Source organism: Myxine glutinosa, chromosome 1 (genome assembly GCF_964187855.1).
Source record: "Myxine glutinosa chromosome 1, kmMyxGlut1.1, whole genome shotgun sequence".
Taxonomy (NCBI): Eukaryota; Metazoa; Chordata; class Myxini; order Myxiniformes; family Myxinidae; genus Myxine; species Myxine glutinosa.
The window spans coordinates 222774670-222791940 of NC_136261.1; the positions used below are offsets into that span (position 1 = coordinate 222774670).

Here is a 17271-nt window from a genome sequence, read left to right on the forward strand (position 1 = left end):
GAAACCGAGCACAGCTCATCACCCATCTAGCACCATCTCCACTGTGAAGCATGGTGGTGGCAGCATAATGCTATGAGAATGCTTTTCAGCAGCAGGGACTGGGAGACTTGTAAAGATAGAGGGAACAATGAATGGAGCCAAATACAGGTGAATCCTTGAGGAGAACCTGCTTCAGAGTGCAAAAGGCCTTGGACTGCAGCGAAGATTTACATTTCAACAGGACAATGACCCCAAGAATACAGCCAAAGCAACACTGGGATGGCTTCACAACAAGAACATGAAAGTCCTTGAGTGGCCCAGCCAAAGCCCAGGCTTGAATTCCATTGAGAATCTGTGGAAAGAGTTGAAGATTGCTGTTCACCGACGCTCCCCATTCAACTTGACAGAGCTTGAGCAAATCTGCAAGGAAGTGTCGTGGAATCCGAGATCTCTTGTTGGCTGAATCATTTTATTGGGATGAAAATTCTGATGAGATGAAAATTCGACTCTTTTGCCTGAATGCAAAGCACTACATTTGTTGGAAACCGAGCACAGCTCATCACCCATCTAGCACCATCTCCACTGTGAAGCATGGTGGTGGCAGCATCATGCTATGGTGATGCTTTTCAGCAGCAGAGACTGGGAGACTTGTAAGGACAAGGAATGGAGCCAAATATAGGCAAATCCTTGAGAACCTACTTTAGACTGCAAAATAACTTCGACTGCGATGATATACGTTCCAACAGAACAATGGCCCTAAGCATATGGCCAAAGCAACATTGGAATCATACCCCATGTCACTATATACTGTTCAACATGTGACATGGTGGTTCGTGTGCAGCCGTAGCTGCTGGTTGCATCATTTTCTGGGGGTGTGGTTGCCGCTGATGCAATTCCCTCTATGACCAGTCATCTGGTTCTCATTTTTCCAACCACGGAAGGATGACAGGCTGAATCAGCCCACCTGATGTTAATTCAACGGCATAAAAGGGGCTCAAACTCAGGACACTAAGTTATGAAGTGACCCCTTAACCCTTAAGCCAACGCCATGCTTGTCATGTGACATGTGACATATCAAGGTATTGTAAGCATGGCTGATAATGTCACACACATGTTAAAATATCACCTCTTAAATGTTAAGGAGCTGCCAACCCATATACTAAACCAGCTCTTGCTGTGAAAGTCCTGAATAATGGAGGCCTATGCCACACATCCACGGGTCGTGATTCGGCATCCATTACACATTTAATGACGTTTCAGATTTGCAGTCAGGATAGAAGATATTAAAGTTGAAGTACAACATCAAGATTGGTTGCAGTCTGTGAAAGACACAGACCCTCTACACCCCCCACTTTTCCCCCCAGGCTGCTAAATGGAGTGGCGGCTGCTATACTACTACCCATAGTCTTAGTCAGCCTAAAGGCTATAGAAGCTTTTGTGCCAGCACAACCCACCCCACCTCACCTAAGGAGAGGAATCTATTCACGGACGGATTTCTAGCTCGCTGCTATCATCAGCATGGAGTGAATTTCTCCTGCAGGTTGAGCTGGCAAGCTGGCCCGTAAAGGATAATATCCAAATATCCACTTCTCAACTGTTATGAAGGCATGAATCCATGTGCCACACCAGCACTTTGTGCACAAGTCCTGACCAATGGGGGACACCTGCCACACATTCACTCGGTTAATACAATATTTACTTACTTAAAACCTTTCGTGGGCTTTGCAGATGATTCAAATATTGTACGGTACTATATTTTCCATTTTGAATGAAAGCTTCACTTGCAAAGTCTAATTCTACATCAAATACAGACATTTTAGCTTATCCATTTACAGAGAGACGCTGGTAGTTGAGACAGTTTTAGTTTTGATATTTGAAACCCAGATGACGAGGTTTTTAATTTACAGTAGATATGGGGACAAAAGCTTGAACAAAGCTTTATCGTTTGAATAGACCAGTACCCAAAGATTTAGGTTTCAGTTTTTGATAATTACCTCTGCTACCGAAGGTGGACGGGCAGACGTTATGTGTTCACCCCTGTTTGTTTATCTGTCTGTTTCACATATTAATTTATGATGTGGATTGGCTAGCCAAATAAAACGTTATCAAAATGAAAGCAGCAAGTTTTCAGCCTTTGCCAAAATATTCACGTCATTTGATATTGATTCAAGTTATTCTGATGAATGATTGTTTGTCGTTGTCGTTTTGCTCAAATTTGGCATTTTTATTTTTGCGCACCTGGCTTTCCTTGCGAAGCCAGATCCATCACTGCTGAACGATCTCTCAAAACCTTGTATTGTGATGAGTATGAAAAAAGTATCTCGTGTCTCTTCCTTCATATTGATATCCATCCTCAGATTCGCTCCCTGAAGGCTTGGTTCATGAGCTAACTGTCCGTCAGCCAAACACCTCTCCTTTGGTTGAAGCTGGGAGCTCAAGTAAGCTGGTACAAGAACAGTCAAGTCAGAAGAAAGGGAAGACCAAGGTGTGTGGTCGCAGTTGGTGCTCTGGTTATTCTGACTGCACATAATACAGCACCTAATTAAACAAAAAATTGTGTTTATTTCTTTTCAAAGTATCAAGTTAATTTCAACTCACAAAGTGGCTTCATTTATGATGGAGAGATTGATAATTTCCTCTTAGAAAAGCATTTTGGGCCTTTTCCACTTTTTAATCGCAGGATAATTGTGTTGATCTCTTCCATGTTTACCCATGTTAAAGATCGGTAAAATGTTTCCGCTTTTGAATAAGATTTTGTGAGGCCAAATCTAACGAAAGGTCGTGATATAACATTCAAATGCATTATCTGATGTCACTCAATCTTCACTTCAATCTTCATGACTTCATGGCCTCTAAAGGTGTTTTTTTTTTTTTTTTTTTTTTTCTTTCTTTTTTTTTACTCAATCTTCAGTAGGTCTCTTCCACTGGAGGTCATTTCGGTTATGGAGGATCAAATTTATTGGACCAAAGAAAAGAAAAAAAAGAAATGAGAAATGTTACTCGATGGTGAAAACAAAAATGTGTGTTGTGATTAATTTGAAACCTGGTCAATTTGAGGCACAGAAGTAGGCTTTTCCTCTTATTTACTTGATGTGACCTGGAAGAATGAGAATTATGGAAATACAAACAGCTGCCAGCAGTTTGCTTCAACCAGGCCCATACATAATGTGAGGTACCGAAGTAAATTACACAAAAAGAGGTTTAACCCTGGCTACGTGTTGTGTAGGTCATTGATGTTGTTTAATAAAATATAACTGAAATAAAATATAAATGTTACATAAATGTTTTATATAAATATTATATAAATATGCGTTTTTTTTATTTAAATCATCCATTGAACACGCGGCAGATTTTGGTGGTGTTGGGGTGTGGGTGGGCACTGAGTATCCTAGCCTCAACTAGAACGGCACTCGGTAGAGACCAAACCTCTGCCAGCCTGAACAGTTTACGTTTTGTATCTCACTAGTAAGTTGGATCCAGATTTGAATCTTCACCAACATTTAAGGGTGTAGTCCTGGTGAACAGGTGTTTTTTTTTTTTTTTTAGCTGAACAGGTTCCTTATAGTCTTATAAACAAGAATCATGCTATTAGAGGTCATAGAAGTACCCATAATTATTGAAAAATTCAAATTTTCTAACATCATACATGCCCCTCAATAACCGGAAGTAGAATTATTTGTTATAACTTTAATTTGCATCATTCTTTTGGGCTGAAATTTGGACAGGATATTCAGAATATCACTTCCTTTAAATTGATGAAGGCTTTTGTTTATAGGAGTAGCCATTGTGGATTTATTGAAGGACAACCAAGTTTTATCTGGTAATTGGCATAATTAGCTAATTAGTGAACATTTGACATAATTTCACAAAATCCTCATCAGGTAGTAGAGTAACACATGTATAATACATGTACCAAGTTATGTGTGAAAAGAATGATAGGTGACATAGAAGATAGAAGTAGAAATGTGTTCTTTGTTTTTTCTTGTTTTTTATTGACGGTCTAATTTATGGAAATTATATGCATGTAATATGACAAAGAAGCGTTGAAACTGGTCTGAGTTAAAGCCAAGATTATATCTTTCAAGAAAAACTGAAAATTAGATATTAGCTTGACTTTGTTTTTGTGTAAAGGCCTCTCAAAGGTACCTATGTAGTTTTCTCAATTTTTCACCAGTACTACACCCTTAATCAATTCTTCCTTGTCGCACACCCAACCTCTCCACCAAGTTTCTCTGAATCTGTCCATAACCTTTTGAGATATCCTGCTATATATCGTTTTTGGCCTTCTCTCAATGGTGAAGAATCACTTTAAAATTCTCAAATCCAGATCCGGATCTTCACCAAAATCTAATAATTTCGTCCTAGTCACACAACCGACCTATCCACCAAATTTCGTCCAAATCAGTCAACAACTTTTTGAGATATCTTGTTCACAAACGACCAGACAAACAGACAGACATGTGTGTCTTAGGCGGACGTAGGCGGTAGGCTTTAGGTGGCGGAGGTAACAAGGGTGTCATGGTACAGGAGAGAGGTGTGAAATAATCTGCAACGATGCAGAAATGTGAAGAAAACTTCTTCATATTGTTAAGCCTTTCTAACTTTGACATTGACATTGACAATGCCGATGAGACTGGCTTGTTCATCCACTTTGTAGCCAAATGATTTTACTTTGATTGCATTTTAATTTGTTTTACTGCTTTGCAATAATATGTACTTTATTGCCTCATTGTTCTCATCGATTTAAATTAGCTTAACATGCTACATCGTGAAATCATGCACTCTTGAAAACAAGAGCAGATGGAAACTACAGCAACTTGATAAGAGTAACTGAGCTTAAGCTGTGTCGACTGTATTCAGAATTGCACAAAATACTGTTATGTCGGTGGGGTAGAGTGATATATAGATTCAGGTAGATCTGCATAGGTAGGTGCTCCGATGATCATGGGTATAAAGAACCACTTCGATGTACATACGTTAGGGACCTGTTTAGCCTGGATGTCCGATTAAGCTTGAATATTTGTGGTCATACGAGGATGGCCTTGTGTTAATTAATTGTAGGGATTATGGAATAAGTGACCTTTCGTCTAACCTCGGTAATTTACTTCCCTTCGTCCCTTATGGCACCGCACATAAACACTAGTGAGGAATCCCAACATTAAAAGCATCACACATAACAAATGACAATAAAACCCAACCGGAAGCCAGACATCAACACCAGGGCTAACAACAACGCTTGGTTGAACACACATCGCACAGGCAGGCCGAGAGCCATGCCCAGAAGGACCGTGATTGGAGGGGAGTCGAGAGGGAGAGAAGCGTGTGGAGAGTGGTTGGAGCGGCAGACATTGTGTGGTTCTCCTGGTCTTATTGCTCTGGATGCGATAGTGGACAGTCGTGTGTCGACGTCTTTCTTCTTCTTCCCGTGGGTCTGACCGACATCGCTTTGTCTCTTTGTCTTCTGACTGCGTCTCGGCCTGGAGGTTGGTTGTGGGCGGGTGTGCTTGCTCGCTGCAAGCAGAGGCTGTTGATAAATGCTGCGGTCAGAGACCTCGCCGGTGTTCGTAAAAAGGCCGAGCCCCAAGAACGAAGAGCCGCGGTTTCCGTGCTGAATTCGTGAGGACATTGCACGGCTGAGGAAGCGGGTTACACGCTCATTCGCTTTGCGCGGGAGGCCTTATCGAGGCCTAGTGAACAAGGGCGCGTCGAGGCCTTCTTCCCGCCAACACCGGAGCCACGTCCAGACTGAGCACTCAGGGCCTGACGATTGCAGACGACGCACCGAGCGAGTTGACTTGAGTGCACAATAACCCACACTTTATTTTATCCAGTTATCCTCCCCATTTGTCCGTGTTCTTCATCTGGTGAGGGAGCGCTCCATTTAGGATATTCATTTACTGTTGCGTTTCTTGTTACCTGTATTCCGTTTAAATAAACCTGTTTATTTTTGTACATTTTAAATCCGTTTTTCGTGTGAGTTATTGTCGCATAGTGAAGACGTCGGCGAGGCTGTCCAGGTAAGTCGGTACTCTTCTTCTTCCTCGCGTATCATCCGCCATCAAATTGAGTTGAACACCTCCATTAAGGCTTGTTTCCATCCGTGGCTCACTCTCGGTCTTAACTGAGAGCAGTCACATGACAATACACCAATGTCACCAACATTTGATTTCTCAAAATAGTGTCCTTTAAAGGGCCACAGACACAGAAAATCATGTTTGGTTTAATTAATAGATATTGCTTCACTTAACACTTAATCGTCCTTTTTTTTTGAATAAATATCACTCGATTGGCCCCCGCCACCCAAAAAACGGCGATTTGATTGCTCATGTGACTGGCTACGTCATCGAGGGAATTTTTGTTGCTGCTGGTAGTTTTTAATAATGATTTTGACTATCAGAAGATTCTTGGTCAGGCAGTTATCATTGCGTGCTGAGAAACCTTTCCCTCGATTACATCACACAGGTGACATCATGAATGAACATCACGATTTTAGGGGTGGGACTCCACTACCAGCTAAAAACTACCAGCAGCAACAAAAATTCCCTCGATGACGTAGCCAGTCGAGCAATCAAATCGCCGTTTTTTGGGTGGCGGGGGCCAATCGAGTGATATTTATTCAAAAAAAAAGGACGATTAAGTGTTAAGTGAAGCAATATCTATTAATTAAACCAAACATGATTTTCTGTGTCTGTGGCCCTTTAACTTTGATACACTTCTTTCATTTGTCCTTCACTTTGTCTATATCAGTAAAATACAACGTAGCCACAAAGTTTTGTTCCAGTTTAAATTTTTTATTACAACCAACCAAAAGGAGATACAATGATGCAGTTTTTTGCATGGTAGATAAGAAGAATAGGGAGGTAATTGCTACCACATCAATGGGAAGACTTGTTTGTGCATTTTTAATTTCATGGAGTGGGCACTATAGGCGCATGACAATCTCAACGATGTTAACCATGTGAAACCTCAGCGACCATTTGCATTGTTACCAGAACTGACGAGAAACGGGCATGAAAACATATTTTATTACAAGCTAAGATTTATGAATCTGGTTGAAATCTTACGGAATCAATGAAACGCAGATGGCAAACTACAACCAGATAGTACAGTGAAGCATGTCAAATGAGTAATTAATTGGATGCAGAGGTTGTTAAATTAATGGTCTCCTGGAGCATTGTATATTTTTATTCATTCCAATCTCCATCTTGGCATCGCTGTCCACAAGCTGGTACAGGACTTTTGTCTTTACCAGCTTTCAATATTTCCTCGTTAGCGGCACGGACAGATGGTGTATCGAGCCCTGCTTTAACCAAGCTTGCAGGTTTCAGGAAAGATTGAAGTTTGTGCGCTTTTGAAATCGGCTTCAAATAACAGTTATACGAAGTTCCCTGAATAACAAGAAAGCGCAATCAGAGATTGTAGACCCTCACCAGGACGTGTTTTTGGTGGGTTTTAAGGCTGTTGTGAAAAAACAAATATGGCGGCCGAACCACGTGACCGATGACATCGTCATTCTTTTTTTTTTCTCCACAAATTTATCCCTCGACACAAGAAATTTCATCTTGATCGGATGAAGTTTTATACTTGTCAAATTATGACGTCATAATGGAGGCACCTATGACATCATCAACATATTTTATTCCCAATGGAGAGATCTTTAGGATGAGCCATGTCTCAATTTTTTCTATTCAGCACTTTCGGAGATATAGAGGTGCAAATTTTTTGGGTTTTTCCAAGATTGCGCCCGTACCACGTGACATGATATTATCATTAATTTATCGTGACATGATATCATTATCGTGATATCATTATCATTAAAAAAAATTCTACAGGAGGAGGTGCACCTATGGTGAAAATTTCCTGTCAATTGGATCAACGGTTGCAGAGAAAATCATATTTATTCTGTGCGGACAAACAAACAAACAAACAGCCAGACAAATGGACTCAAATGCAATACCCTCTCCTTTGGTGAGGGTAACAAATGATGAAGTTCCTCCCACAGATGTCCCTGCTCCCTACTGTTGTTGTGCTTCCCTCTCTCTCTCCCCCACTTTTCTCCCACTCCCTTTATATATGTTCTATGTGTTAGCTCTCATACAAGTCTAGACAAAGTATACAAAAAAGTATATTTAATGTTTAATTGTGTGCTGAAGTACAGTACTGTAGTTGAGAACCATGTAGACATGTGCCACACGTGCTGGCCAAGCGCATTGCTTGCTACTCACTATGACGAAGCTGACACCTATATGCATATGGCACTTGCAATGTTTGTACGCTTTGGTACTGTAATCTCTTTAAAAAAAAAAAAAAAAGCAAAATTTTGTGCTTCTCTGTTGTAACGTTTTCCATTGGCTTTGTTTGGGTTGAGTGTAACTCACAATGAAGGCCCCCGAAAAATCTAATCATATGTCGAATATAAATTATTACGGTTTAGTCAAGCCTGCCAAAATGCATGGTATTCACCTCCCTAAAAAAATAGCGTTACCTAATTTTTGAACAGAGCCATATTGATTTAAGCAATCTGTGACCATGTGATGAATCAGCTTGTTCTGATATAACTGTGGGGAGGGTGACATGGATGAGAGGTGTCGAGTTAATCTTTTAATAGCACATTAAATGTTTCCCAATCACACTGTTAATCTTTTAAGAGTGCTTTAAATGCACGTTTCGCAATTGCGCAGTTACTGGATTTTGTCGCAGGTTGTGATCAGTGTGGTCATTCGTGTTTTCATATGACTAGCAACGGTACCCGCCCTATGGGCGGGGCTTCAATTGGGAAGCCGAAATGAGAAGGCAATGGCCTCTCCAATATTGTACCCGTTTGTGACGTTTGTCACATTGTCTCCAGTACCCGTTTGTGACGGTGTTTTCATTGTGACGAAAATATTCGAATTATTATTCGAATATTCGAATTCGAATTTATTTATTCGTATTTATTCGAATTGCACGAATATGTGAATTGTGATTGTGTTTCATTGTGATGTTTGTGCGGCGACGGGCGGTGTGTACAAAGGGCAGGGACTTAATCAACGCGAGCTGATGACTTGCGCTTACTGGGAATTCCTCGTTCGTGGGACACTGTCTCAAGCCCCAGTCCCCATCATGGATGGGGTTCAGCGGTTTACCCGAGCCTGACTGCGAAGGGCAAGGTACACACTGGCCCGTCCAGTGTAGCGCGCGTGTGGCCCCGGACATCGAAGGGCATTAAACACTAAACGTTCATTAAAGGATTACGAAACGAAAAACATTACGAAATTACGGATTGCACGAATATGTGAATTGTGATTGTGTTTCATTGTGATGTTTGTGCGGCGACGGGCGGTGTGTACAAAGGGCAGGGACTTGATCACCGTGAGCTGATGATTTGCGCTTATTGGGAATTCCTCGTTCGTGGGACACTGTCTCAAGCCCCAGTCCCCATCACGGATGGGGCTCAGCGGTTTACCCGAGCATGACGGCGAAGGGCAAGGTACACGCTGGCCCGTCCAGTGTAGCGCGCGTGCGGCCCCGGACACCGAAGGGCATTAAACGTTCATTACACATTAAACGTTCATTAAAGGATTACGAAACGAAAAACATTACGAAATTACGTTCACACCGTCACGTCTAACACTACCGTGAACGCATACATCGTCACAATGAGAACATCGTCACAATGAACGTTATGCGAACGCGAATGTTATGCGGGAGTCCAAACATGAGAATGCTGGAGACCAAAGCTGACATTGGGAAAACTAAATAGCCTATTTTACTCCCAGGGGTCCCAGGATTACCCACCCAAAATATCTTTGCGATCGGTTCAGCAGCTTTTACGGTACCTTCGAATAGACAGACAGACATTTGGTGAATTATAATATAGTAAGATGATTTGGAATGTTTTCTTGGTGCTTTATTGGTTTTGATTGACCTGTGTGCATGCAAGGTTCGTGGTGTGGATAATGGCAGCATGGAATCCACTGAGCGGAAACCAAGGCGAGAGCAGAAATTCCGATACTCGCTTGACGGAATGGACCCTGTAAGATTGCATATCTGCTTGGTTTATTTACTTTGCTTTTATATTTTAATCAATCTCTTGGACGTTTCTTTTTGAAATTTGTTCTTATGAACTGTGGACATGTATTCTCATTGTAAATCTGGATTTGTGTATCTGTTTATGTCCATCTTGTCTCTCCTTTGTCTCTTTGTATGTGCCTATTTTTAGCCTGTTCATCTCCTCAATTGTGGTTGCTGACTTCTCATCCTCTGTTGTTCAGCTCTTCCGTGAATCTTGACCTCTATATATAAATTAAAAAGCTTATTTGGTTATTCACTTTGCCGTATAGTGTTTGCTCCTTTAACATGCATTATTTTGATGAAAGATCAGTTAATAATACATTGGGGACAAATGCATAACAACCTCTAAATTATATAACATTGTTGGTAAACAGTATTTTTAGCATTTTCTTAATTAATTCTTCCATGCATTTAATATCGCTATGGCAACAAACTCTATTTGACATTGTGACAAACTTTATTGATTTGTGAAGGGGACACATCAAAGTTACGCACCAGACTCAGCATCCCTTCTTGTACGTACTAGGATGACCGATACCTTATGCTCGCTGCTAAACTGCTGGATGAACGTGAGAGAGGGGCTGAGGCTGTTGTACGAGAAGACTTATCAACCAAACGGGATGCTCGGCGTTGCATTCGCTCTTTACTCGCAGGTAAGAGGATTCGTTGATGCTTAAATAATGGGCAGGACTTTTGTCGAAAGCGCAAATAGCTCTGACAAAGGCCTTGTACTTGAAATGCCAGCTGCACCTCACTTCCCAGGGCGGATAACATATTCTTATTGGCTTTCAATTTATATAATCAGATGAAGAGATATCAACAAGCCTAGTATTCTATAATTTCATGCTTTGCACATGTTTACCTCAACCACCAAAGGTGGATGAAGGTTATGTTTTCACCCCTGTCTGTCTGTTTGTCTGTCTGTCTATGAACAAGATATCTCAAAAAGTTGTGGACGGATTCAGACGAAATTTGGCAGAGAGGTAGTGTATGTGAAAAGGACGAAATGATTAGATTTTGGTGAAGATCCAGATTCGGATCCGGCTACTAGAATTTTTAAAGTGATTCTCCACCATTGGGAGATAGGGCCAAAACGATATATAGCAGGATATCTCAAAAGTTGTGGACTGATTTGGACGAAATTTGGTGGACCGATTGGGTGTGTGACATTGTGACAAGGACTAATCGATTCGATTTTGGTGAAGATCTGAATATGGATTCACATACGAGAATTATTTAATTTTTAATTGATTCTTCACCATTGAGGGATCGGGCAAACAGCGATATATAACATGATATTTTAAAAAGTTGTGGACGAGTTATGACTAAACTAGGTGGATGAGTTTGTTAGGTGACAAAAACAAGCCGATTACATTTTGGTTCAAGTCCGAATCCTGATCCAGCCTATCAGTGGGGTACAAAACAAACTGTTCAGCCTGGCGGAGGTATGCTCTCTACCCAGTGCCGTTCTAGTTAGTCCCCTACCGGTGTATGAGTTATGTGGACGAGTTATGACTAAACTAGGTGGATGAGTTTGTTAGGTGACAAGAACAGAACAAATTTAATACAAATGAGGAGTTACACTGTTAATACAAATGAGGGGTTACAGTGTTAATACAAATGAGGAGTTACACTGTTAATACAAATGAGGGGTTACAGTGTTAATAGAAATGAGGGGTTACACTGTTAATACAAATGAGGGGTTACACTGTTAATACAAATGAGGAGTTACACTGTTAATACAAATGAGGAGTTACAGTGTTAATACAAATGAGGAGTTACAGTGTTAATACAAATGAGGAGTTACAGTGTTAATACAAATGAGGGGTTACAGTGTTTGTACAAATGAGGAGTTACACTGTTAATACAAATGAGGGGTTACACTGTTAATACAAATGAGGAGTTACACTGTTAATACAAATGAGGGGTTACAGTGTTAATACAAATGAGGAGTTAGTGTTAATACAAATGAGGAGTTACAGTGTTAATACAAATGAGGAGTTACAGTGTTAATACAAATGAGGGGTTACAGTGTTTGTACAAATGAGGGTTACAGTGTTAATACAAATGAGGAGTTACAGTGTTAATACAAATGAGGAGTTACAGTGTTAATACAAATGAGGAGTTACAGTGTTAATACAAATGAGGAGTTACAGTGTTAATACAAATGAGGAGTTACAGTGTTAATACAAATGAGGAGTTACAGTGTTAATACAAATGAGGAGTTACAGTGTTAATACAAATGAGGAGTTGGTGTTAATACAAATGAGGGGTTACAGTGTTTGTACAAATGAGGGTTACAGTGGTAATACAAATGAGGGGTTACAGTGTTAATACAAATAAGGGGTTACAGTGTTAATACAAATGAGGGGTTACAGTGTTTGTACAAATGAGGGTTACAGTGGTAATACAAATGAGGGGGGGTTACAGTGTTAATACAAATAAGGGGTTACAGTGTTAATACAAATGAGGGGTTACAGTGTTAATACTGTTACGGTCTGAAGCACACCAAGCCAAGCCTTGAATCACACGGTGTACTCTACCAGTGTACTCTACCGGTGAGGGGACTATAGGTTTGCACTCCGTCCCTCCGTCCCTCCGTCTGTCAGTCTGTCAGTCTGTCCGTCCGTCCGTCACGCAAAGAACAGTTTTCCGGACTTTTTTTCTAAACTCTTATTGCTAATGATTTCAAACTTGGTACATGGTTTCCTCATGATAAGTTACAGATCAAGTTCGAACTTCACGACGTTTCGATCATTTTTGACAAAGTTATGGCATTTTGAACTTTGGTAATTTCCCCAACAGTTTTCCGGACGACAGACTGCCGGTAGGGGACATGTATTGCAGCGCAATACTCAGAATGCTTGTTTATCTCTGTTTTTATTACTTTAAATGATCTACTCATAGATTTATTAATACAAGCTGTCATCGATTATGGCAAAGACCAAATTATGTCCAATGTTCAATATATTGTTACGGACACGACTTTGATGTTATGGTGGGCTGAGCGGAATGGCCGCCGTGTTCGCACAAGTTACCCGATTATACTCGAACCTTGGCCGAGTCGCGCTACGCTAAATCAATTGAGGAAAGGACACAACGGCTGGGTTTAAAATGACACGACACCAGGGGTACGGTTCTCAAGACCTCCGGAGGAGGTTATAATATTGCGGAAGGTTAGATTACAGGGATGAGAGGGACAGCATAGAAAGATAGGCACTTAATTACGGTCTTATAGTAGCCCCGACAGACGACAGATAAACAGGACAAAACTGACTCACACGGGGATTGATGGCAAGGAAAGCGGGTAGTCGATGGCTCAAGGTGCACTCTTGGCTCAGGGGCAAAATCGACCCGGTCCGGTCCCAAGATGCGGGGAGGTCGCTCAGCGCTCGGAGGTCGCGACTTGTCTTTTCAAGCTGGGGCCGCATCTGACGTCACGTCCGGTAAGTCGCTGCGTATATCCGGCGGGGAGTGACACGCCCTCGGCTCGTTAGCTCCGCCCCAGATGGAATCGGCCCGCCGCTTCTCACTGGCTGCGGGGGGTTACTGGGCTCCGCCCCTGACGAGGAGCTGACAGCCAGCCCCTTCGTGGTAACCCCGTGGAGCGCATGGGCAATGGCGGCTAACCAAGCCGGAGTGAGGACGCACACTCCCCGCGCCGCGCCGCGCCGCCCCCCTCTGTTGTTGTAGTTGTTGTTGTTGTTGTTGTTGTTTCATGGGGAAGATGGGAGGAGGTATGGGGAGGTCCTAAACTCACTACTGGTGCCATACAATCACATTCTGGTGCAACGAAGAGTCAGAATTAATGGAAACGAGTCCTTAACTGACATAGACTAAGAATAACTAGCAAGATGTCCGAAAGTTGTCTACGTGAGATGCGGTGGACCTGGGCACGACATTTAATGGGGGAAGAAGGGGAAGGTCGGTTCTACAGAGTGTTATTTACAGGCAATGGGACTAGGGAATGGGGGATTGGGGATAGTTGGGGAGTATTGGGGAAATAGGGGAATATTTACAAGCGGATATGGAGGCCAAATGCCATATCCGCAACATTGCACCCTTCTCTACCCTCGGGGCGTCCCGACCCGATAAATTTTTACCTATTTTAGTGTGGCACTCAGATGTAGTTCCCTCTACTATTAACTCTACCCTGAGTGCGACAGTTTTACAGATGTTCACAAATGAGTAAATATGTCCCCCTGCGACGTTGCACCCTTCTCCTCACAGAAACACACCCACAGGATAACCGAATCGCGGAAAGAATTCGCAAACTAAACATACAGCCGGTAGGGAGCATTATTTACAAGACTACGCTGATATTTACACTACGATCCAGGACCTGTTTTTGGAGGAACACATGCAGATGTTATGCATAGAGAGAGCACGCATGCCAGCATCGATACACCAACCCACGAGTGCTCTGTGGCCTTACGGCCTTTAATAATGTGCAGAGCACCCCTTCCAAGCACCAAAAGCACCACCCCATCACACAGTCAGCACCATCCGGTGCACCAATAAAATGTTTATAAATCACCGGTGGTGTCGCAGCCGGCCGATGTTCTGCCGCTGGTCTTGCCTTCATGTGGTGCACTTGGCCTTCTTGCTTCCTTAGAAAATAAAGAAAGGCGCCAACCGCGTCCATTTCCTTATTGTGGCCGTCAGGGTGCCAACTATTAGTGGTTCACCTGTATGGCATAGGTGCCACGTTGACCCAGAGGTCCATCCACGGGTGGTGCTTGGCCGCAAAAGAACTGCGGTCCATTGTGGGTGGCCACCAAAATTGCGGTCCATATGGTGTATCGATCCAGGCAGCAAGCGGCGAAAGTGCAGGCCCACAACTGCGGAGCCAGCACCTCTCTCTCCTCTTTCTCTGCCCCAAAGCCAGATCCTCGGAGGTGGGAGACAAAAGAAGCAGACAAGTGAGTAAGGTGGTAAGGGCGCAAAAGTGCACGCAATACAAGGTGATGCACACTGGGGGCACATGGGAACCAGGTGAGACAGGTACGTTCCTACCGTACGCCCCCCCCCCCCACCAGGTAACCTACATGGCCCCTCCCTTACCCCTTACTGTATCCACACAACACAACACTACCCATAAACATCTACTTTACAAATCAACAAACGTCCCTACTGTCTTCCCCGTTCCTCCCATAAACCAAATTCGTCTTCTCTCCCTCCTAACCAATCAAATTTGCCATTTTCAACTTTCATCAAAATTTGCCATTTCCAACTCAACATCATAATTTGTCATCACCAATTCATCATCAGTCCCTCCTAAGGAGGGAGAGATGGAATCACCCCAATGTCTCATCCACGTCGTGATGCGTCTCACAAATCCTCACAGCAATTCTCATTTCCTGCAACAGAACAAAGAAAACACAGGTGTGGAGTCATCATCATCACCACAGGTAAGTGGCTGCGTATGGTGCGACAGGTTCATCAATCCTAACTATTTCCTAAGTGACTTTAACAACTTTACACTACCCGGGGTCTTTCCCTGCCAATCCATTGGCCAACTTACACTATGGGTTCTAAAAACCAATTCCCATTGACCAACTGTGGTGCTTTTCAATTTGGGGTCTCACTCCCCCGATTCATCTCCCGGTGCCCTCGCACAATTTCTGGGCTGTGGCGTGTACCTCTCCCAGCGGGTCTACCCACCTGCACACCCCCACCACTGCAGTTGCCTCCGAGCTTACCTGCTCCTTACCCTAACCTAACTACATGGGGAAGGCCCTCTGGCGCTCTCCCCACTCGGTGCCCTCTCTGGCACTGGGCTGCCCGATCCACACCCGGGATCCTCAGGCACCCACTCACAACTACCGGCTCCCAGAGCCCACCTGCGGCCTCACCTGGCCGACATCCTCACAGTGGTGGAGTGCCCAACCAACTACACACACTAACAGGCTACACGCCCAGCCATTTCCACAACACTAATGCACCCATCCACAACACCATTCTGCAACCGCACCACAAATGCCAATATCCAACCACAATTTACCTATACCCTCTACCTAACACTTACACTACCCGCCCCGGGTACTCGTGAAAGGGGTCCACTCTTCCCCCATCCACACCTTCGCACCATGCACACCACTCCGTACCACTTACTCCAACTCTCTCCACACACCTGTACTTGCACACCTGTGCTCTCACACCTGGTGCCACCTGCACCCTTCTCTCCCCAAGCGCATTCGCGCTGATCCACAACACTCACTACTCATACACTGCTCCACACACCTGTCCAGTTGCACACCTGTGCAATCACACCTGTTCCATCCTCACACACACGGCATCATCTCATCTAACTACTCCCCTCTGAAACTTGCGCTTCCCAGTCGTCCCTTTAAACTGTTGCGCTCCCTCGTCATTTATCATCCATACTAATCTACCTGCGTCCCCACTACAGGTATCAGTCACTAACTAACCTTAACGTCACCTAATGTCATCTTCTAGGGCCCTATCAATATAACCTAACCCACCCGGGCTAGTTTTCACTGCCATACACCCCATAAGCTATTGCTCCTTTGCCCCACTATATGGGAAGGGTGGCAAGGATGCCCCCCTTACCCACCGGGCCCATCGCTCACTACCAATTTTGCACATCAAATTTCAACAAATTAAAAATTTGCCAATCACTACCCATCATCTGCCAATCACTACTGCCAATCCCTTGCCAATCATCAAATTTTGTTTTTCTCTAATTTTGGGTCCAAAACACTAACCTCATCACCCAGTCTACTCACTAATGCCTCTCGGTGCGCCAATTCCTGTCCAAAGCCCGGCTTCGTAAAGCCAAGCCATGAATGCGGGTTGTTCTGTGCCAGCGGCTGGATGCGTCCGGCACTCGGTGCAGGGACGGGGGCTTACCCGGGCCGAGATCCCACGCACCATCTCGGCGTGGAGCCATCCAATGTCCCGATCTCGACCTGCCGGAATGCCTCAACAAAAAGTGGTCGCCATGACGACCCTTCCTATCCAGCCGCCCGCTCCGCCTAGTGGAGCACGGACGCGGCCGTTCAAAGCGAGGCCCAGCACGCACCGAGGGCCCGATTCGGCTAAAAGTCGTTCTAACCTCTAACCCGGTTACCTTCGATGCCTCACCTGCATGCTTACACCCCGCAGCCCGTTCCTTGCTCACACATCCAGCCGTCCCCATGCTCCTCGTACCTTTCCTTACACACCCAGGTACCCTCATTCCACTCACAGCCTTGGTCACACACCTGACCACCGAAC

General features: G+C 43.7%; 1 protein-coding gene across 1 annotated transcript in view; it reads left to right on the plus strand.

The window, feature by feature from the left end:
• LOC137434449 (ATP-dependent RNA helicase DHX29) overlaps nt 1–17271 on the plus strand; it is a 232505-nt gene that overhangs the window by 68928 nt on the left and 146306 nt on the right. The window contains 3 exon segments of the mRNA XM_078784089.1: nt 2337–2464; nt 9902–9994; nt 10559–10685. Coding sequence (XP_078640215.1) covers nt 2337–2464; nt 9902–9994; nt 10559–10685 — 348 coding nt within the window.